Raw genomic sequence first — 23,097 nt, 5'->3', positions numbered from 1 at the left:
ACCTTGAACGTTTTCAATGGTTTCCACGTCAACGGCCCCAAGACCAATTTTTCTAAGGCCATCTCGGATTGTTTTTACCTAAAAAAAAATAAACTCCGCAATTATGAATATTTGGTACTGACGTGTACAGTTGGTAATACAAAATATGTGCACTGAGAGCTGTAAAGGTCTCCAGCTATGAGAGAATTGGACAATTTTGGCAAAAAGAGTATTTTTTCTTAAGAAGATATTGATACAGCAGATAAGTACCTGGTAACGGTATGATGAAACCACTGCAACCTTTTTGAGATCTTTTGGGCCCCATTCAGCTTCAGGCCAGCAATCAGTGAGCTCCTTGACTCGCTTCACCACTTCGTTTACCTCAGCCAAGTTGCGATACGAAGAACGGTTCTCCTCGATCTCTTCCTTGCCAAGGGCAGAATAGAAAACGAGTGGTCCTAACCAGGGATGAAGGGGTTGCTTGCTACCTGAAGAAAGCTTGCCTCCGTAAAACATGTCAGACGAGAATTGGAGAATTTGTTCGTTTGAGCGGTAGTTCTCTGTTAACAAAATGACATTTGGATCTAAAGCTGTTTCCTTTTGACGTCTCATGTAGTCATAAAAGAGTCTCTCCTGTAAGGACATTTGGAATCCCCACTTCTTCGCTTCAGGAGAAAACACATCAGGGCTCATCTAATGGATAATAGAAGAAACAATCAATTATACGCGCAGAAAAACAAAGATATCAAGCTTTTCCTGCAGAAGGTTCGATAGCCTTTAGGAAAAGTTTATTCTCGATGTATTAGGTTGAGTTCCAAAGTATTCTGAGACCAGTCGTACAATGGTCGAAATAGGTTGAAACATGCAACATTTAATTTTTGTTTTGTAATTTTTTAAGTTTTGTTTTAAAAAAAAAAATAGTCATTTCATAATGGTTGCTTAGAAATATGGTGGTTTACTGAAAGTTACCTCCACCGCGAGAGTAATGGATCACTACAATCTGACATTAAGGTAGTAAAATGAACTCCGTGGGGTCATCATTAGAGCAAAATGCACCCATGTTTCCCAGTACAAGTACCTGCATGTGATCCCCGGTGAAAACCACTTTGGTGTTATTCCCTGCGAGTGTGAGTGGTGTTAGTGCTTCAGTTTCTAGCGCTTGCGCTGCTTCATCAATTAAGATGTGTGAAAAGACTCCACGATGAAGCTCCATGTCAAAAAGAGCTCGAGACATGCCCAAAGTTGACACAACGACTCTATGCTTTAACACCTCATCACGAGTTGGAAGTCTAAAGGCTTCTGTTGGTGTCCCTTTGTCTTTGATGAGGCAATACTCTTTCACTTGGTCAGAAACAGTTTTCAGTTTACGCAACGGCGTGTAAATCCTCAAAGGTCTGCAAGCGGCTATGCCATGTTCTTGCTTTAGATATTCATCCAGGAGTTCCACGTGTATGTCTGCAGCGCTGTTTGAGTGTGTACAGATGAGGACGCGGTTGTTACAGTCCAAGGCGATACATCGAACAGCTTGGTTCAATGTGAATGTTTTTCCTGTTCCAAAAGGACCGAACACCACAAGAGAAGGCGCATTAATTAGGGGAGTTGCTATTTTCTTGACTATTTCTTTCTGGTCTTCGTTTAAGTTAGGGTCAAGGATCCAAGGAAGGTTGTTAAACTGAAGCAAAAACAAATATAGCAATAATTAAACTTCAGTGAATAAAGGAGAGAGTTAATATTTCTATGAACATGTTCTGCTCCTCCCTCCCCCCTCCCCTCCCCCCCCCTTCCCTAATCGGAGCCCGCGATTCTTGTATCAAGGCAAGTTACTTTGCTATGAACATAACCAGGTATTTTAAATTCAAGTCAACTCACTTTCTCCTCCAAACAAACGTTGCTGAACGCTGGAAACAATATCCGAATATGCTCGGGTCCCAGTCTAGCAATGTTGTCGTGCATTTCACACAGAGGAAGTCTGTTGATGCGAAACTGAACGTCCACTGTAGCATCACTGTTATCGGTCAGCGCCAGTCTGAGATCTTCACAGCATTTTGCAGACAGTTTTAATATGACTCGATTGTCCTCCACCGAGTCTACTAATGCTTCATAAGCCACGGAATCAGGGCTTTGACTTTTGGCTATTAGTACTGAGCCCATGCTACTGAAGAGGTTCCTCAACAAGAGCCGTCCATCCGCGTCATCGGGTGTTATTGGGCGTGTGACATGGAAGAAGCCATAGAGCCATCCTTCCTGGGCGCACAGGACTTCGTCTTTCTTTACGACCAGTTTTGCAGCCTGTAAATGCACTCCTTGTACATTAAAGCTGAAAAATAAAAAATGAATAAAGTTGTGAGACCAGAGAAGGTCAAAGGAGAACAGAGCTTTTTCTACAATCGACGCATACGGTGAACGAATTAGTGATCTTAAAATGTGTGCCATTAGAAAAGTTTACTCTCATAGTGTGGCGCACTTCGTTAGATCAAAAATAAATTAACATTTATTAGTGCATGATGATTGCAAAGAGAATTGTTTACGAGAGGTGAAAGACCCTTGAAAATACCGTCCTAAATCAAAAGCCAATAATCTTCCCACCTGGTCTAGAAGTATAAATAACGCCCCAAAATACATGTGTAACTTAGTGGGTTACTTTGCAATAGGTTAGCATCCCTTTCATGCAGGGGGAAGTAGAAATACTCCTAGTTGCCGGAAATAAACGCCGGTCTGATGGGCCACTACTACTATTTAAGAAATAGAAAACATGTTCCGGGTTTCTATCGAGTTATAGAAACACGAGTGGAAGTTTGGGAGAACGAGAAATGCTGTGGGAACACGAGTCGATAGACGAGTGTTTCCACGCTTTTCGGTTCTCCCACCGGTGTTTCTATAACTGTGAACACGGAATTTTTCTTTTCTTTTAGAACAGCACAAAGAAAATAACGCGCATCAAAGTAAATTAGCGCTTTATTTAACATCAAATAGATTCTCTTCACCTCGTGGTTTTACGTCTTTATCACATTTCGGGGTCGATGAACAGAAATAAATAACTGTTCTGTTCAGGCTAATCACCTTGTTTGGCCAAACAAAAAAGAAAACGCCCCAAAGTACGTATATGAGAAAAACTAGCCGATGGTTAACTGAAGTCAGCACTGGAAGGAGTCAAAATGTGGTTTTACACGAATGGTTTGAGCGACGATCAAGCGACTCGAACCTTGGAGGTGAAAGTGAATTATTTTTCTGTTAAAGTTGTCGGCATTCTGGACGATATCTTTCCAGTTGGGGCTGTAGTTCGGTGCTGCAAAGCCTAGAATGGAGTGAGTTGCGCCTTCATTACTTCTTTGAGGTCGCCGCTTCGAAATCTTTCACAGACTATTTTTGATGTGTGCGGGCTCTGTAAACATCTTATCGCGTGTTTTAATGTGCAAATTTGTTTTGTCTTAACCTGGTTTTTGTCAGCTGGCATGGCACAATTATTAGTTGTTATTTTTGCTTGCTTATTTTAGCGCCGTGAATATTGATTGCCGTGTCTACGACACTGTCTGTGTCTCCATCGAGTTATAGAAACACAATTTTTAACCAATCAGCGCACGTATTTACTTTGTGCTATTTTCAAAATACTTATAATTAAGTGTACGGATGATTTATTAACTAGATTTTACCTGGAAACTTTTTTGCGAATGTAGAACTCCTCCACGAATAAGAGCTGATGCATGATGTCTCGGTACGTTTTCTCACTCAAGCCTTGAGATCCATCAAGTAAAGGGGACGGCACAATATCATCTGGTCTTGGCAACCTGTACTTGGCTGTTAAATATTCGTTGTTGAACACTGAAGGTGTTTTGTGTCCAAAGACGATAATCTTTCGGGATCCGTCATCCCATGACGGCCCTTGTAAAACCAACTTTGCCTTTTCTTCCCTGAACTCTTGTAGAAATTCTTGACTGCCAATTTCCATGTTCATTTGTAAAGCAAGATGGGACTCTTTGCCAAAATCGAAGACCACAAATTGTCTAAAAATTCCAAACACAAGCGTTGAGAAAGAGACTACGATCTCCATTTCACAGCTGCCGTGTAACGTGCGTAGGTATGGCGTCACGTAATAGTGGTGTTCGTCAGCTAGCCCTTCGGAATCCTCAATTTTCATCGGACCGTTTGGGGATTCCACAGTGCATTTAAATCGAACTCTTGAGAAGGTATAGCTTTTGGGATGCTGGAACAACAGTGCAACATGTTGCAGGTGACCAGTTATGCTCGACTAGGTAAAAAAAAAGAAACAAAAACTATGCTAAGAGAAGTGCACAATAATCGCGGATTAGGAGCGGTATGGAGATTTTTTTGCATTTACACTACAGGTTTTCAGTTTCTTCTAGTTGCTTGTTTTGTTTTTGTTGTTGTTCTTAGTGTTGTTGTTGTTGTTGTTACTGTTACGTTGTTTTTGCATGTTGATGTTTTAATGACATTATTGTTGTCTGAGTGGTTACTGTTTTTGTTGCGGTTATTTTTACGTTATTGTTGTTGTTGTCTTTTGATACTACTCTTTATTGTCGCTGCTGCTTCTGCTGCTGTTGTTGTTGTTGTTGTTATTGTTGTTTTTACTTACATTATTGTGGTTGCTGTTGTTTTTGTTTCTGATGTTGTTTCTATTACAGTTTCTTGTCGTTGTTTTGTCGCCATTTCTAAGTCCTTGTTGCCATTGTTACGTTGCAATTGCTATTTTGTGTTGCTGTTTTGTGGTTGTTATTGTTGATGTTACAGCTGTTTTGTTATTAAAAATGGAAGAGTAACCAGGATTCATAATCTTGTAAAAATTTTGAATCGTTCTCTGGTTAAAAAGTTTTGTTAAAAATAAGCTTTCGGCTGCCACACTACAGCCTTTAACGAATGAAGGCTGTAGTTTGGCAGCCGAAAGCTTATTTTTAACAAAAAATTTAACCAGAGAACGCTTCAAATTTTTTACAAAAAAAGCTGTTTTGTTGTTGTTTTTCCGATGCTTTTGTTCAAAGGTGTTCTAACGACGCTGATAACAAAACGAAAAACTTTATAGCTCGTTTAACCTGTTAACTCGCAAGGCAGGTTTCGTTTTAGTCTAACCTCATAGCAAAGTCGCAGGGTCCAACTGTACGTTTTCACTCCTTCGCTGTCCAGCGGAACCTGTAATGAGATGTTGAGATCCTCGGGCTCACAAGTGACAGACACTCCTGGAAGTCTCCGCACCAAGTCTTCGAACTAAAAGAAAATAAAACGAAGGTGTGTAAAAATCCAATTTAAAATGTCTCTTAAGGTCCACCCATGCGTTCGAACACGCGTCGCCGTTTCAGACACTACCTTATTCAGTGGAACCCCGATATAACGATATGCCAAGGGAGCAGTAAAATTATATCGCTATATCGAGGTGTCGTTATATCGAAACTCCCGACATAACGATATGGCCGTAAAATAACCGAAAATATCGTCATATCGAGGTAAACCTAACATATACTTTTTTACTGAATAAAGAGGCTTAGAACACAGTATCATTTTCGTTTATCATCATACAAAGCTGTTGTCAGAAACTTAAGAGAGTACTCGAATACTGTTAGTTTATTGATTTAAATTCAATGTTTTGCTTAAATTGTGACTGTGTTCTGATAATATCGTTATATCGGGGAAGATTTTACGTTCCGTCCGCTAAATTCTTATCAATATATCGGGAATATCGTTATATCGAAGATCGTTATAACGGGTTTCTGTCCCATATATTTTACTGTAACATTTGCCGGGACATAGAATATTCATCGTTATATCGGGAATATCGTTATATACTAGTTATGCAACGCTTTCGAGTGGTATACTATGAAATATCCCACGAGTCACTTGTATTTTATCGGTATACAGACGAGCCTTTAGGCGAGTGTGTATACCAAGAAAATACAAGTGACAAGTGGGATATTCCATAGTATACCACGAGAAAGTGTTGTGTAACTATTTGTACCATGCCATAGAAAATACGCTTACTGAATTTCGTCGAGAATACAATCGCAGCGCACGATGGGAAGGTTGGGTTAAATACCGTCGAATATACAACGGCTATCCTGTATTCTGATTGGCTGTATTTTCTATGGCATGGTATAAATCGTTATATCGGGGTTCCACTGTTATAGGAGATTAACGATACATATTATTAACGCGAATTTCAAAAAATTCGCGTTAATTTTATGTATGTTAACTTTTGTTACTATAAGCATCTCACCAGAACGTTTCCTAAATTCGCGTTAATTTTATTACGCGTAAAATTTGTTCGCGTTGTTAAAATGCCTCGTTATATTCCTATAATAAGGTAACCCTGTTTTAAAATAAAAGGTGGTTATAATGTTTTGAGTTTATTTAACTGGCATACGTCTTCTCGGCTTTTTTGCTATAAATACAAAAGGACATCCAAAATACCAGCTTTCATTTTCATAGCTTCGTCGACATTTCAATTTCGTAATTTTAAACGTTAATGATTGGTCGCCACGTCGGCATTGCTGCACGCAACTTTGCGCAGTGCGTGTGGCGACATTGACGAAAACAGTTGCATGCAGTATAGTGTGTTATGTTTTTTTTTTGTTTTGTTTTGTTTTGTTTTGTTTTGTTTTTTGTTAAGTGTGCTATGTTGCACTATGTAACCGGGCCTTCAAATATAACATTTCAACCAATGACTGCCACAAAACGAAACAAAGAGTAACTGTTCGTATTCCAATTAGGTGCTAATTAAGGCTCCCTAAAAACCAATGAGGTTCATAATTTCATTATTTATGAGTATACGATATGACCGTAAAATTCCGGTTATAAGCCCTGGTCTTATACAACTTCGTAAGGGGTTTTGGGTGGGCTTAAAAGTGGAGGGGCTTATATCCGGGAGGGCTTATAAGCGGAATAAAAAAAAACGTTGCGAAACGAGCCACGGCAGTGTTGATTGAAATATGATTTTAGGTTAAAAACGCATAATAAAGCAACATTTAGCCCTGTTTAGTACTGTCATCCGACAGAGGGGGGCTTATATCCGGGGGGACTATAATCGGATATTTTCTTTGTTTCCAGGTAGATGGGCCTATAACCGGGGGGCTTATAAGCGGGAGGGGGCTTATCACCAGAATTTTAAGGTATTGAATCGGATTTTTGAAACTATAAAAGTTCATCAAAAGTTGATTGCATGCAATCAATCATTATTGTACGCGCATCATCATGTTTATTTTATCGAAAGTACATGATGCATTGGCTATTTTTCACCAATCACAGAGCTCTATTTATGATAAGTCTATAATAATTATATAGCAAACCTTGTAAGTAGGAGCTGGGCGCCCGTCCTTTATCGGTGAACGGATTTTACTTTTTACTGCAGAATCGCGGTCTTTTGCCTGCTCCTTCTTCTTTTCCTCTTCTGTTTTCTGTTTCATTTCCATTCTTTTCATTTCTTTCTCCATTATTTTCAAGTGGTCATTCCATGCTGTGAGTTCTTCCTCCCCATGTGCAAAAGGACACCCTCTGCCGAATTTGCACATTCCTTTCTTCCAGCTTTGAGAAAAAGAAAAGCTAGTGTTAATGTTGGTTTTGAATACTGAAATTAACTTGCTCCAGGAGGCGATTGTAAGTATATCGTGTTTGGATTTAAATTTAAAATATCAAGCCTCGGTCAAACATTTCAACGTACGGCAACATTTTAACGTAACATATCGCAACATTGTTGCGCACAACATGTTGCAACATGTTCTGTGTTGCTGGATCAAGATTGAAAATGGTCAAATTTTCCTCGCAACATCCCGCAACAGTTTTGGATGTTGCATGACGCTGTACTCGTTTGGCCACGTTCACGCAACATTGTTGCGCCAGAGCATGCGCACTAGTACGATTTGCGTCATCTAACATTCTGCAAGAGGGTGGCCAAATGCGTGGAACATGTTGTGCGCAACAATGTTGCGTTATGTTGCGTCGAAATGTTGCATCCGTTTGGCCAACTCCTTCACAACATCACACAACAATGTTGCGATATGTTGCGTTCAAATGTTGCGTGCGTTTGGCCAGGCCTTTAGAGATGATATTACTATAATTGAAACAAGTTTGGTCGAGACGTCGAGCTCGTTAAGAGATGCAGTTATAGTAAATGCGATATAGAAAACATCTTAGGGTTATAGCGCTAATAATTTATATCTGTCGCTTTTGCAATGGCTAACTCCCAAGGTGCCTCTATAAAACCCGAACCGACGAATGGTTGGCGAAATCTGACCAAAATGCTGGAGGGAGGTAGCCTCCCACACGGTCCACCTCTATTAAGCGGCGGCGGCCACCTTTTTGGTGCCGCAAGGGTATTATTTATGTGGTTTTTGTCCTCCATAAGGCGGCCAGCAAATTATATTTCCAAGCAAAATGGTGAAATAATTTATGCTCAATTTTTTCACGTACAAACTGTTGATGCATAAAGGCCTTAGAAACTTGTCAACGATATTTTGCATATTTTTCTGAACATTATCAACCAGAAGAAATGCACTGTACATTTCAACTACCTGTCCTCTGTGTTAGAGCTAGTACTATGCGTTGGCTGGAAATGCACGTGATGTTTGGTTACAATGAATTTTAAATTTATTTTCATATATGTTCACGTCTTAAAAGCAATATGCTATATTAAGTCAATAAAATCGTGTTTACTGCAATTCCTATCCAATTTATATTGTACTTCTATTAAGCGGCCACTTTTCAAAGTCCCGAGGGTCGGTCGGACTGTACCTGCCCAACAATTAATACATGTATGACTTCTTTATCCATTCAATTATATGCATTCCGGACGCGACTTACTATTTTTGCTGTTGGCTACAACCACAAATAAGTCCAAAAAACTTACTCAAAACAAATTTTGTAATTTCCGCCATTTGGTGGAATCCGCAGGGGTGCTCGGCAGGGTCCTCTAAAAGCTTGACGCCATTCGTTTAGTGATAGAAAAGAGCCTTCACTTGCTTTTTTATCGTTTGCAGTTGGTTTACTAGAACCTGAAATAAAATGAACAGTCAATACAAATCAGCAAATAGTTAGATGTTCTGGTTTAGGTATCATGTCGGACTCGCAAACGAGCATGGAGACGTCTCTTGAAAATCGAAAATCGCAACCGTGTTAAATAGTTTTAGCCAAACCTTAAAAACGACCGTCCCACGTTATTTACTTTGCCCTTTAAATCTGAAATAAAAAAAAACTACGACTTGAGCACGCCATCCAATGGAAAACCATTACCGGTAGACTTAAAAAAAAAACACGTGGTCTCAATGAGCTCTACACCTGAGCCTGCGAAATGGTCATGTGATACTGGCCAGCGGATACCTTGTTTTGACAGCTGTCAATTGACAATAACATGGATCCAATTTTAAAGATGTAAGCTGACGTTAACCTGGGGAGCTAACCAGGGGAGCAGGGATGGCGCAGTGGTGAGAGCGCTCGCCTCCCACCAATGTGGTCCGGGTTCGATTCCGGCCAGGTATAGTACCATATATGGGTTGAGTATGTTGTTGGTTCTCGTCCTTGCTCCGAGGGTTTTTCTCCGGGTTCTTCGGTTTTCCTCCCTCCACAAAAACCAACACTTCTAAATTCCAATTCGATCAGGAATTCCAGGGCCACAGGTTTGTCAGTCGAAGGCTGTTACGTGCAACCCTCGTAAAACAAAGTTGATTTATTTTTAACCTGAACGTTGACCTATTTATATGGTTCTCCTATTTCTGTGCATGCCTGATTCTCCTCTTTCTACTGGTATGGGGGCTCCCACTGAGCCAAGCTAGGGGCTCCACTAAAATACTTTTATAAGCCCAAGGCTTCAACAACTTCGCAAGGGATTCCAGGTGCGCTTTATATAACTAGGAAAGCTAGTTACCTTTTCTTCTGTCTTCTTCCCAAGCTATTCTTTCTTCTTCACTGTGTGCATATGAGCATCGCTCGCCTTGAAAACAAGGTTGCTGAAGGCGATAGTACTTGCAGAGGCGATAGGTACCAAATGTAAGGGGTGGTCTGTCACGGATTCCATAGCTTTGTCTATTCGTGTACTTCCCGGCTGGTTTTTTCGCGGTCTCTCCAAATGGATTCACGGAAGCGACTGGCTTGCTCGTTCGTGAAGCCGTTGGCACTAGAGGAGGCAGTTGCACCTTAGGTGGTGGTCGTTTTTGTTCACGTTTTCTTTCTTCTGAAGATGAAGGTGTTCGTGGCTGTTTGCAGCTTGGCATCTTGGGGCAATGCCTGGCACTCTTTGAATAATCCAGGTCACCAGGGCAAGTGCTTATGCTACAGACACTGTTTGTATCAGAGTCGTCATCTAATGCTAACAGAAGTAGATAAAAAAGAAAAATCGATAATAAAAAAGTTATAATGATTTCAATTAGATGTTATAGTGCAGAGGGAGTTGATGTCCCTGTAAAGTCATGTTAACGATCGGGAGCTGGGCATTACATGTAGGTCATGAACAATAACCACACGAAGTACGAAAACAGAACATCTTTAATCTCGATAAGATCTTACTGTCGATATCTTAAATCTTCTTTCCAAGCAACTAGAAATGTTATACACTATTTCAGAGCTAACTATAACAACGAAATCTAATTAGCCTTGTGGAAGAGAGGTTTTTTGTCTACGAGTCGTTTTTTGTACATTTTGCTTGCATTTTGCAAATCAAATTCAGTAAAGCAAACGTATTAAGAATAATATTTAAATGTTTAAACCATTTCAGAGACGTTTTACAGATTAACATCTCTAAAAAAGTTTTCCTAAGTTTATCCTCTCTTGTTACAATAATTACAGTACCTTCTCTCTTGGCTCTCAAATTTCTTGTCTTTCGTCTTTGCCTCTTCTTCTTTGATCGCTTTGGTAAAGAACAACCTGTACAAATTTATTATTGTGGTCACACTAATTTTTCACAACATGAAGATCAAATATTTACAAATAGGTAGACGTTGAACTTAGTTTAATTTTAAGTTAAGTCTTAAGTTTTATACCACGAACGTAATCTGAAATCGGACTGCAGGAGTTTATGTATCTAAGGCAATTGGAATGCAAAAACTGCGGCAACAGAAATGATTAGAATAAATTGTTACATACTCGCCAATTCTTCGCTTGTTGCACAATACTCCTCTTCAATCCGAAAATCAGCTCTGTCCTACAAAGAAACATACAATACAACATGCAAGGACGATGAGTGTTTCTAAGTCGAGGATAATATCAGTTCTTAGGCGTTAATTCTGAATGAATCGAAGTTTAACAGTTTTCTTAAAGAAAAGACCATGTCAAGTGCTAATCTTTACCACATAACATACCGCTCTTTTTCTGTTTTCCTCTGCCCTTTGTCTTCCTTCCGTGGACAATTTTTGAGCTATCTCTTGCAGTTCCTGAATACAAAAAGCAGATGTTTTGTTAGCTACCATAAATGTAAATAAAGTGAAGTCAAAATAGCAAAAGCTGTCAAACTTAAATTACTTTAATTAGAATTTTCTCACATTAATGAAAGCATTCTTGTCATCTTTGCCATTTTGTTTGAAAGTATAAATAGCTTTGTGTCATCTACCCGAAATTCTGAAAAAAATGTGTTGGGATGATATTTGCTCAACGTCCGTTTTCGCCTGCGAATACAGCCGCCTCTCATCGCTCCCGCTTCTACGTTTCTATGTTCCCCGTGGCTTCTCCCCCCTTTTTCTCTTATATGTCTCCCACATTTCCTACGTAGTAGCGGGAGCGAATGACAGGCGGCTGTCTTCGATTCGCGGGTTACGTCCCTTTCAGATGGGTTTATTTTTGACAAAGGCCTATGTGCAGGTGGGAGGCTTATTTTCGAAAGGAAATTTGCGTTTTAAAAATCTTTGATTTCCTATTTGGACGGGATAATGTGCCTGAAACGTTTTTGGTGCATACAAGAATAGAACATGCTGAAACTCCCTAAACATAAGGGTATGCCACCCAAAACAAGTCCTACAGCTGTGAAACGTACATGTCCGGTACATTCTCTAAGCATTCTCTAACAACGTATTGCTAGCATTTTTGTATTTTAAACATAAATTTTTGGTGGTTTTTTTTTAACTTGTAACATGACCACATCAGCTTTGCTGTAAATTATTATTGTAATTTTATCGTGCATAAATAAATGCTACTTCTACTAAAACTGGCTATATCTTTCTTGAAGACCTATAACTAAAAACAAGCCCATGGGATAATATTAGGGAGGGTTTATTTTCAGAAGGAGTTTTAGATTTTGGGGCTTACTTTTTCTTGTGGGATGGAAGACGGGGGTTTGGGACTTATTTTCGGGATTAAAATTCATCTTTTTCTCACTTTTTCTTTCTTTTCTCCTCTTTAATAATAATAACAAATCAATAAAACTTACAATGGCCAAACCCTTAATTTACCTTTTCTCTCTGCCACTGTTCTCGTTGTAACTCTTTCTTGCTCTTTGACTTTGATTAAGCAGAAACATATAAAAGCAAAAAAATTAATATTCTTTCAAAAACGCAACACAGGACCATTATATTCAGTCTGTATAGCTCTAAACTAGGAAAATATTTGCTGTAAAGCAATACCATCTGGGATGAGCGGTAAGACTAATTGTTAGGGCGTTATTTCGATTTTAGCGCCCTTATTTTTTAAATGCGCCCAAAAACTTTATCATTATTATTTTTATGTTGGACACCTGATCGAGTGTTCCGGGTTCGATCCCTGGCTGCGTTCAATGTGTTGGGTTCGAGTTGAGTTTTTCTCGCAGTGCCACTCTCTCACCATGCCAGGCCTCACTTGTTGGAAGGGTAGATAACGCCATCCACCATATAAATACTATCCAATGAATAAGTGTCAACAAAACAAACTACGGTATCCATTGGATAGTGATTTATCCTGTGGATAACGTTTGCCATCCTTTCAACAACCGGCTCCAGGGGTATACGTTGGTACAGGCAAATTCTAAGGGCAGCCTGCGCGAATGCTCGGGGGAGGGGGAGGATGTAATCTGCATCCAATACAAAGCTGCTTCATCATCTGCTGTAAGCTGTCTGGCTTTTCCGATTTGGAGCTAACTTGACTTTAAAACGGTACCGACAAAAAAAAAAAAAAAAAAAAATTTAATACTTTTTCCAACCATACAGTTTACCTTTGCCCCACTGCTTTGCTTGGAAGCTCGGTTGGCAGGACGTTTAGCACCTTGTTTACTTGGTAATTCATCTGGCTCGCCTGATTCACGGCCGGACGATACATCAAAGGGGTGAGCTGAAAAACAAACTTGTGCTATGTAACTTGCCATTAAAAACCTTAATATTTGTTGTTCAGTATCGCAAATGTTCGTACTGAACGTTTATTAATGACTTTCGTAAGACCAAAACCGACGTAATTACATCTTGCCAATCAAGATGCTCCCAAACATTGCATTGAACCAATCAGACGCGAAGAACAGTCGGCGAAAAGCGCGGGAAAAGTCGCAAACCCAACTCACGCTTTGCTTTTGTTTTGCACTTGATTGGCCGAGAAAAGAATGTTAGACTAGATTACGATCGGTCCCTATTTTTTCTCAGATCGTCGAACAAGAAGCTTAGGGGCTGCTCGTAGAAAACCAAAATAAACGCATATTACTCTCTACAGTCAAACAAAAACTGTTCAAAATTTCAGTTCCAGCCACTCTCAACTTTATCTTTAAACAAAATAACAAGCAGCAGTGGATAGGGCATCAAAGAATGCTTCAGAAAAGTAACCACGTTGTTGTTTTCGCTCAGGTTAATAGAGCGGTTTTCACTTGAGTGTCGAAAGTAAATTGCGTTTGCACTGGTTTTGCATTACTACGCTCAGTGATTGGCTTAAAAATCTCGCGCCACTTTCTCAGCCAATCAGAACTAAAACCAAAATCAATCGTGACTCGCTCGCGCACGTTTTCCCGCGCTTCGTGCCAGCTACATGTATTTGCTTCGAGTTTTGATTGGTTCACTGGATTGTCTGTGTCCTTTGTGATTGGCCGGAGTAATTACTTTGGTTTTGGTTTTACGACACTCAATTGAAAACTGCTCTAAGTTTACTTACTGTTTGCGTTATGCTCATTCCTGTATTAGGCAGCACCTCGTCCATTTTCCTTCTGATCTGCCTTTCTATTTCTATCAGGTCAGGGTTCTGTGAAAGGAAGGGTTTGTAAGAGAAGAAGTATTTTTAACCTTCGGTAAGCGACCACTTCACATGATCCGACCCACTACGGCGCCGCCAATTAAGAAACATGAGGGTCCGGGGGAGAAATAAATCCAAATTCCCAGCTGAAATATTTCATACTCCACCGGCAAATTTTTTGTCCAAATCCCATTACCAGTCCCACTTTTTGTTTTGTGATTCCCAGTCCCAGTGTCCCAGTGACCCAAATTTCATTTTCCAGTGAAAAGTTGCCCAAATCCCAGTTCTCACTTTACCCCTTCGGGCCCCTCTAACGAGACCCCTTGCAACCCTGGTATGGCGATAAAGTTTATTCTTGCATTAGAACATTTTATTGCTCGTATCAGATATGTTCATTAGCGTCTACTTATTTGTTTATCGTGACACTGCTAGTATTGCAATTTGGAAAGTAGTAATATTTCTTCGAATTCAGGGGAGTAGATACAGTATGTTCCTGAAGAAAGCATTTTTGGGTTCATGGATGCATTTGTGCATAGATTAAGCCTCTGAAATGACTGCAGGCCGTCTCAAAATTTAGAACCTCCGGCCTGTGGTCTGTTTCAGGCTCGTAAACGACTTAACATTTCTGGTGGTCGCTTACGGGACCTTTGACTGTATATTGCATGCAAAGTCAAACTTGCCAAGTAGTTGCAAAAACGAAAAATAAAATGGTCTTCCATTGTCAAGCCCCCAGCCACATGTACCTACACGACATGACCATAAAGAGTTTGAGAAATTCCATGTTGAAACCAGGGCTTAAAATGGTAATCAGTGTTTTCTCTCACCTCAGGTTCGTTCAATTGCCATTCATTCAATAGTTCCAAAGCATCTTCAAGCTTTCCCTGGTGGATCTGAATTTTTATTTTTGTATCAAAAGCCGAGGCACTTGTGCGCCAGGATAGGTTGAGAGCTGCAGAACGGAATCGGAAGGTAAAAATTATCACCCAGTCGGGCAGACAAGTACAACGCTGGCCAGTACTCTTGGGACACATACGTAATAGCTCGTCAAAATGGCGTACCCCTTTCCCCTCCATCTGGTGCAATGTTGACGTCAGGCATTCAAATCGTTTTCATCGCAATCGACATTGCTTGGTGGATGGGAAGGGGGACTGAAATAGTCTATAATAACAACATTCCCAAGCTTTATTTCAGCACTAGGTTAGGATTACATTAGCCGAGAGTGTGTTTGCGCCCAGTTTCAACAAGTGTCCCAAGATGTTTAAACCAGGGTTATACTATTTTAACGGGACTTTCTTCACAAGAACCAGACAAGCACGCTTAGCTGGTTGGCCAACATTTTACCTCATTACTTTTTCCCTGTGTTCAGATGAGAAAATGGGCTGCATTGGTAGGCGAGATGTCGGCTGCAGGGTGGGATAGAAATGTTGGTAGGCTTGTTCCTTTCGAAAGGAACAAGCATCTCAAAAATTCTCTAGTTTTCCTTGTACTTATTCTCCTAAGTGAACAGGCAAATGTGATTTTCTCTGGTAAAATAAGTTCTTATGGCTGCAGCTGTGAACCTTTTAAAGATATGGAATCTGAGGATTCGTAATTATAATTACATCTAGGACAGGCGATATAAACCGGCTCATGCAAAGATAATTGAATTAACTGACGGTTTTAACCATCAGTTAACGTATTGTATTAAAATACGTTGAACAAAGATATTTTAACTCCACCAGTCACCTCTATTGCAGTCATGATCCGCTTGTGTAAGATCCCCCTGTAAAAAAATAAACAAAACAATGTTTGAAAACGCGACGATGAGTTAAAATTTGTCAAGTCACGGTCTCGATAGTGAATTTTCCAGTTAAAGTAACTGTAAAGTAAAGAAACCTGAAATTCAAGGCTATAACGGAATTCGAACCAGTGACCTCAGCGATAATTACTCCTCCTTGTCGGTTGACGTTTAAAATCACTAGGAAAACTCAGACTGCTTATTATTGCTGGTTTTCACGTGACGTCATAAAATTCTAAAATTATAAATCGCGAGGTTTTCAGATTTTTTACAAGTTTTTGGCTCAGTAGCGTCTTTTGTTTTGAAAATACAGAACATTAAATTTCTGGCTTTTCACCTTGCGTGACACCAACACAGCGTCCGTGACAAAGCTTTCTCCTGTGCGAAAAATGACTTTCTTTGTGATTTTTAGCAGGTCGGACAATTAAAGCATTCGGAGAGACATAAATGTGGTTGTATGGTAGCTCACAAGAGAAAAAGTTATCGCTGGAAGAGCATAAGTGGATTCCAGATATTTTCATTGATTTCCAGCGGCCATGTTTGTGCAGCTCCGAGGGACACCAACATGGCGTTTCCATACTGAGCTCTAAAAATTTCAGTTGGCAAATAACTGAACAACGGAGTACCATACAGATATTAAACAACACGGTTTAACATGACCTCGAAACCGCCGGCATCGAAAACGACACGGTTTAATTTCGAAGTGTTTATGCACCTATCAATGGTTTACCCCAGGATGGGGGGGGGGGGGGCAACCCCAGTTTACACGACCAATGAAACCGTATCGTTTTGAAAACGCTCCACTTTTGAGAGCGTTTTCATAAAGATCCGGTTTCAGTTGTGTCTCGATCGGCGCCGTGTAAACGAAAGGCGTAACCGCATCGAAAGCGATGGGGTTACAAATGAAACTGCGTCCGTGTAAACAGTGCCTGAGACTTGGTTAAGTTGTTCAGTTGTGTATCCTTTATTACATTACAAATACTTGGCTTCTTTCAACGACTGGTTTTGATTTTAATATTTCATGGCGTGACGGTGAAAACCAAGAATACTTGGAGCCTGAACTGCTAACAAATTATTTGTTCCTACCCGAATGAAGAAACATTGTGCGCGATACTCATGGACTTCTAGAATTCCTTGTCCGGAAGGGACGAGGTTTTCCACTTCTGTGAACATGCTGAGAGCTAAGTCAGTTTCTTTGTTTTTAAACAACATCTCGCCCTGCCTCATCAGGATGTTGATTGTCCTGTAAACTTGGTGGTCTCCCTAAAAATGAAGTCGAGTAAAACACTGTTGTATAGATACCCACTTCATTAACGCAAAGATTAGTGCATATCTTTGATATAAAGTTCTTATACTTGTTCTGTTTCTTTTTCCTGCCCCTCTCCCCATTTTTGTTTTGTACATGTTAATTATTAAATGTTTATCTTACTAATTTTCTCGGGGAATGCATTTAACTAAACTAAGCGCGAAAGCGTTCACACGTGGAAACTTTGAACAAGCTAGTTTTTGGTTTATGTGGACAGAAGCGATCCATTACTGACGACGCGTGATTTTTTTTTAATTAGAAAGAATAAAGTTAAAACTAGCCATTTTGTTTTCCTGCTAGGAAGAAGTCTCTCAAGCCGTTTTAAAACACCATAATATTTTGCTTAATTTCATGTCAGTCGTGTGGTTTTCAAAACTATCAAGACTATCGAGACAAGCAACAATCTGGAAAACCAGAGCAGATCAGACTAGTTATCAACTGTTCAATACCTGGCCACATAACGTCTTTACTTTTGCTCTTAATCTGCGCACAGCATCTTTGTCTCTTTTCATCTGTAAAATTAAAAACGTATTAAAATCCATTAAGGCGGAAGAGTTAGCCGAAGACTGTGGTAACAAACATCCTCCTTGCCGTAGTCCTCAATTTCTTTACCCCGGAGATCGAAAGAGAGACGCCGGAAAACGTACTTGCAACTTAAGACATCCAAGATCTTTATGGCATAGCTCCCCTTATATCCTGTTTCAGCAAAATAAACGAGCAATGGAAGAAAGAAACCCTTCCTATAGTCCTCTATGTTTTTCTTCTGGTTTGCTTCTTAATTTGGCAGAGGGCGAGAAGAAGAAGAAAAGCTAATTCCGCCAATAGGTTTGAAAATAAAATTAAGTGAGTGACTGCATGGGTAGTAACTCAAATCCGGAATAACAGGGAAATGCGAGCCAATGACTTAAGATACTTAGAATTTTAAAAATGAGGACAAAGCAGCCTTTTTCCTATTTTCTATTTCGTTTGCTTTCATAAGTTAAGGAAAAATCCATTGGGTATGAGTCTACTCAGCATCGGATAATCAGAGGAGAATTACTATGCATAGCTAGAACAGAAGAGTTTATGTTTTATCTAGCCATAGTTATTTTTTAGCCGCCTTATTTCAAAAAAGTCGAAGCTCCGCACAAACACTTTTTATTACGCTTGGGTTTCCTGTCACTTAACACTGCCCTGTTACATAAGGGTTGTAAATACCTGAGAATCGAGAGCTTTGTACATAACAGCATGCGTGAAGGCTTCCTGTACTTCCCCCTGTAACTCTAGAGCTCGTAACCATAGAAACGCCATGTATTCGTCTTCGGCTCCGACCAAGTTCTTTGCTGTTTACAACGAAAAAATAAGCGAGTGGTTAGCACACATAAACAAAGGCTAGAAAATATTAATGATGATCTCCTTTTATTCCTGTCAAGTAATAATAAACCGAAAACTAACGAGAATGGTCACGACTGAGGAAAGTTAAGATGGATTTCGAACAAAAAAATTTAAAAAATGGCCAACTTTTTTCGGGATGAGTGGTCCGTGACGTATTTCATTTAAAATAAGTATTGTAAACTCAACGACGTGTTTCTCACGGAGGTTAATTTTTAAACTGACCGTGTAAGCGCGAATGCGCATACAAGCCCGCCGGGACCGTGTTTACCGCCAGAGATTATTCTGATTAGGAGTATTGTTTCTCCCCTAGATGGGATGCCAGTCCCAAGTTTACCCAAGCATTTTGTCAGGTTTCCCTAACCATAACAATTCGCCGAGATCCGATCCATATACTCCTGGGTGTACGTGGTGAGAGGCACTGAAAGAGTAAAGTGTCCTGCCCAAGAACAAAAACTCAAAAACCCAGGCTAGGACTCGAAACCGAAACTCTCCATCCGGAGTCCAACTCGCTGACCAAAAGTACTTCTGTGAAATGGCTAGAGACGCAGAATCCTTAAACCTACTCGAACCGTTCTGGTACGCTTCGGTGGCACATCCTGTAGGCACGTTTGGCAACCATGGCTTGGCCAAAGTAGCCTTGCATACCGCCCAAGCGTACAAAAGAAAAAGGATACCGCGTCTCTGACAATTTTACAGAAGATGAGTTGTTAGCTACTTACGTAGGCCTAAGTAAGCGTTTTCATTTGGGCATTACTGAGACCGAAAGATAAATAAATTAAACTCTTTTTTTGATCTATTACTGTACAATAGATGAGTGTGCATACTGTGTACTTACAAACTTCGCAATCTCGCAAAGCGTGCTGCACATAATTCTGAAATGAAAAAAATCATGATAAGAAAAGGTCACGTATTTTTGCTCGTATTTTGGCGAGAGGCAGTAGAGCCAACTGCGGCGAGACCAAACAACCTGATTTGTTGCCAAAGCGAGTCAAAAAGGTACGATAAGGTTTTTTTAATACACTAATTGGGCCAAAAATTCGGCGATATCAGCCTTGATATCGCAGGATATCAAGGCACTGACCTTACTAGCTATTTGCGAATCTGGGTACGGTAATTGCCAACAGCCAATAGCCCTAAAGAGATTCCTCGAAGATGGGGCCATCAAAAAAACTTGCATGATTCCTTCTTGTTAGCTTCTTTTTGTACGACAAATATAAAAAATATTAATATAAGACTCAGCGTTAGTTAACAGTTTGCTCACATCCAACCTAAATATACTAACCAAGCGAAGTAAACATTCAGCTCGCTTGCACAGAATGCCGGCCACCGACTCAGGAGAAGCGGGAACTCCAAGACGCTCAAGCGCCACACTATATAGCGCGGCGGCTGTGCGGTAATCTCTGATCAACATGAACTGCTCAGCGTTGTGCAGGGTTTGTTCAAAGTTTGCTGACACAAGAGCCGAGCAAAGCAGAGCCTATGAGAAGAAACGTTGGAAACTATCAGGCCGTACCACGTGACAATTCACGCAAAAAGCAAAGAATTTTAATGTCGTCAGTGCAGATCGAGTATTAAGGTGCCATTGCCTCTAATTACGTATACTACTATAGGTACCACAGTCAGACATACATATTAGTTATACATATCATCTCAATGCTAGGAAAAAGGCTCTTCATTTGAGTTACGGCTTATCTAAATCTGTGTCTACGCTTAGCCTTCTGTGACATAAAGCGACTGAAGTGACTAGGAGCATGCTGCTTGCTCCTGGATTGGATGCTAGTTCATCGTCGGCCTCCTCACCCAACAATTCGTGGGATCAATTTATTTACTTATAGTGGAGAGAGGGACTGTAAGGGAATGCAATTTTGCCCGAAAGCTCAACGTCAGTAAAGATACCGGCTGCACACTAAAATGCCGACCCACGCGCCTCTTATTAAAGCGCGCACAAAAACTCCTAAAAATTGCTTATTTTCAAAAATGTTTCACGGAAATTTATCAGCATTACTGACAGCTAAGTAGGAACGAACTTTACTGGCTGGTTTAAATGCAGACATTGTGCAGCAACTACGTTTTTTCTGGCTCTTTGTTTCTATAGACTTTTATAGTTGACTCGGCGCTAGGCTCTTGTCAACCGGCCCATAGAAATCTCACGTTAAAAACCTTTTTCCAAATTTCGTGGAAAGTAAAAAAAGAAGTAGAAAAAAAGGAACCGAGATTTCCAGAACTTGATTTTAGTAAAAAGGCATAAGTATTATATTTTTTAGTGAAATACTATTCTGACTACAGTCCAAAGGGTCGATTTTTTTCATATACGAGATCCTCAAAGAAGTTCAAAAAATTTTATACAAACCGGAGGTATTGGAAACGGCAAAGCATCGAAGGACACTGAACTGAAAAGCAATAATTGAAAATATTTTATATTAGTGCAACGTTTCTTTCGTTTTTAATGGCTTTTATTACCACAACTTGAGTTTTGGGAACTGTTCGTCGCTTTTGAGCGGCCGTTTTAGTCACAAATTGCTTTAATGTGCTACATTTTTTATCCATAAAAATGTTTAAAAAGAAAATCGGTTGTTCCCCTTAGCATGTTCTAGCACACGATCGGGTCAACGTCAAGGCTGATCAATTCTCGCTGACGATGAAAGCGCACATTAGGCGAGCTAGGGACTGAAGTAATAATCTCAACCTCTCATCTCCGATCTCGTTTTAATAATTTTTTTTCTTGATGCTTTTCTCAATCCTGACCAGAAAGAGTCCTTTCTTACCAGCAAGGCTTCAGCAGTCTATACGTTTTTCAATTTTGAGGCCACTTGATTCGCGTTTCTCCTTTACATTTTTAGCCCCGATTGCCGGCGAATTTAAGGGAAAAAATCTTCTTTCTAGAATCCCCACAGTTCTCTAAAAATGTTATCTCTACAGATGTTGATTGGGTAAATTTGTTCTCTTCAGCTACAGAACAATAAAACCAAACTGTTCCCAGAAAAAGGGAGGAAAAATACGCTTGTCAACGCGTGCTTTTTGCGGTCGGTTTCGGCTTGCATAGGCGTCAATGTGTTAATGTCACATGTTCACAATCGTCGCGCAATCCGCAAGTGTGGACAATCGTGACACGAAAACTTAAACTAAATAAACGGCACGCAATGCAAGCAGAAGCGATGACGATTCCCAAGGGGGTCTTAAATAATAAACAGGAAATTTGTCAAAAAATAATGTATTATAATAAAGTAGAATGCAACTTTTGTATTGAATGATTTTTCAACAAACGTTGCGTTATCTTAGCTTGTAGTGTCACATCTGGTATAAGCCTAATATACGATACATGATACTTCTCGAGTTTCTCAGAACGAAGAAAAAAGGAAAGCGATCAGCTCTCTGAATATGACAATGATTCCCACTGACCACAAGTCTGGGATGAAGAAACACGTGTTCAAGCTCACTTGCAAAACAAAAAACTCGATTTTCCTTTTTGTTGGCGATTAACGAGAAGTTGAGTGCGTTGTTACTGTAACGTGATCTACACCCCCTCTTACAGGAGATAAAACAGTCGTACACTTCTCGTTTCCGGTTTCGCACTTCGCGCTCTGATCGCGTGAGCTCAACTTGTAGGCGAGTCTGGAGATAGCCCAAAGGGCCCTTTGATCGCGTTCGACCTGGAGCTAATGTGACACAATAGTTTATAATTTTGTTTTTGATACTGAGTCGAAGTACACCTTGCTAAAACGAGATATCAATAGAATAATAATTAACACGATCATAGTAATAAATCAGAGAATAAACAGAACTACCTGAGATTCGCCATTTATGATGATTCCTGCACTGCTTCGGAAGAGTGCATCAACTGTCTGAAATGAAACACAACATTTACTTTACATACCGTTGACCTTTATCAATTTAGCAGATAAAGAGGACCCTTTCAGACTTTTTATTCCTAATTGGGAGTTAATATACATATTTTGCTAAATATTTCGATTTGATAGAAAATAGGATGTTTGTGTTTAGAAAGTTCGAGAAAGTCCATCGCAGAATACTTAAGTCGTTCAATGCCGGCTGTCTTCAGAATTTCACTTTCAGTTATTGCAAATAGAACGTTTCCTCATTGCTGTTTCAGAAAGAAATCTTGATAAAGCTGTTGCTGCTATTCATAGAAGCAGATCCTTTGCACGATATAAACTTACCTTCAAAACAAGATTGTTTTGCTCGGCGTTGCAAAATTTAGCTAATTCATCCAGGTGCAACGAGCGCTGTCAGCGACTCACTCAACTCAATTTATTCTCACAAAGCTTATTTCATGAGCCATGATACAGTCGTTTTGGAAATATTCCAGAATTGCCATGAAATTTTACGATGTGACCTGTTCGAAAGAAAAGCGACAAACCTTGTTAATGTTTTGTCTGAAGATGTCATGATATGCAAATACCTGCTACATGATCAGGTCACAAAACACAGATCTCGCTGTCAGGTTCACTGATGTATGCATAACATATAAAAATTCCGGGAAACTCTTTGGAGAAAACAAATAATTTCTAGGAAAAACAGCTTGAGTACGGTCACGCAATATTCT

At 39.9% G+C, this 23,097-nt stretch overlaps 1 protein-coding gene across 1 annotated transcript in view; it reads right to left on the bottom strand.

The window, feature by feature from the left end:
• Positions 1-23,024, bottom strand: part of LOC144633482 (3'-5' exoribonuclease HELZ2-like) — a 68,676-nt gene extending 45,652 nt beyond the window's left edge. Inside the window, exons 1-25 of the mRNA XM_078492339.1 lie at positions 22,712-23,024; positions 22,322-22,378; positions 20,887-20,926; positions 19,819-20,013; positions 19,372-19,408; positions 18,360-18,484; positions 17,612-17,674; positions 16,943-17,119; positions 15,805-15,841; positions 14,904-15,028; positions 13,984-14,088; positions 13,085-13,282; positions 12,351-12,398; positions 11,268-11,339; positions 11,053-11,110; positions 10,759-10,833; positions 9,839-10,279; positions 8,825-8,969; positions 7,269-7,503; positions 5,062-5,196; positions 3,630-4,225; positions 1,849-2,296; positions 1,058-1,651; positions 250-672; positions 3-78 (exon numbers count right to left, since the gene is read on the bottom strand). Of these exons, the coding sequence (XP_078348465.1) occupies positions 3-78; positions 250-672; positions 1,058-1,651; positions 1,849-2,296; positions 3,630-4,225; positions 5,062-5,196; positions 7,269-7,503; positions 8,825-8,969; positions 9,839-10,279; positions 10,759-10,833; positions 11,053-11,110; positions 11,268-11,339; positions 12,351-12,398; positions 13,085-13,282; positions 13,984-14,088; positions 14,904-15,028; positions 15,805-15,841; positions 16,943-17,119; positions 17,612-17,674; positions 18,360-18,484; positions 19,372-19,408; positions 19,819-20,013; positions 20,887-20,926; positions 22,322-22,335 (4,462 nt within the window). The 5' untranslated portion in view covers positions 22,336-22,378; positions 22,712-23,024. The remainder of the gene's footprint in view (positions 1-2; positions 79-249; positions 673-1,057; positions 1,652-1,848; positions 2,297-3,629; positions 4,226-5,061; positions 5,197-7,268; positions 7,504-8,824; positions 8,970-9,838; positions 10,280-10,758; positions 10,834-11,052; positions 11,111-11,267; positions 11,340-12,350; positions 12,399-13,084; positions 13,283-13,983; positions 14,089-14,903; positions 15,029-15,804; positions 15,842-16,942; positions 17,120-17,611; positions 17,675-18,359; positions 18,485-19,371; positions 19,409-19,818; positions 20,014-20,886; positions 20,927-22,321; positions 22,379-22,711) is intronic.
• Positions 23,025-23,097: the final 73 nt, after the last annotated feature.

The sequence above is a fragment of the Oculina patagonica genome, chromosome 12 (assembly GCF_052425735.1).
Source record: "Oculina patagonica isolate OP01 chromosome 12, crgOcupat, whole genome shotgun sequence".
NCBI classification, from domain to species: Eukaryota; Metazoa; Cnidaria; class Anthozoa; order Scleractinia; family Oculinidae; genus Oculina; species Oculina patagonica.
This window is presented reverse-complemented; position numbering and strand designations above follow the sequence as displayed.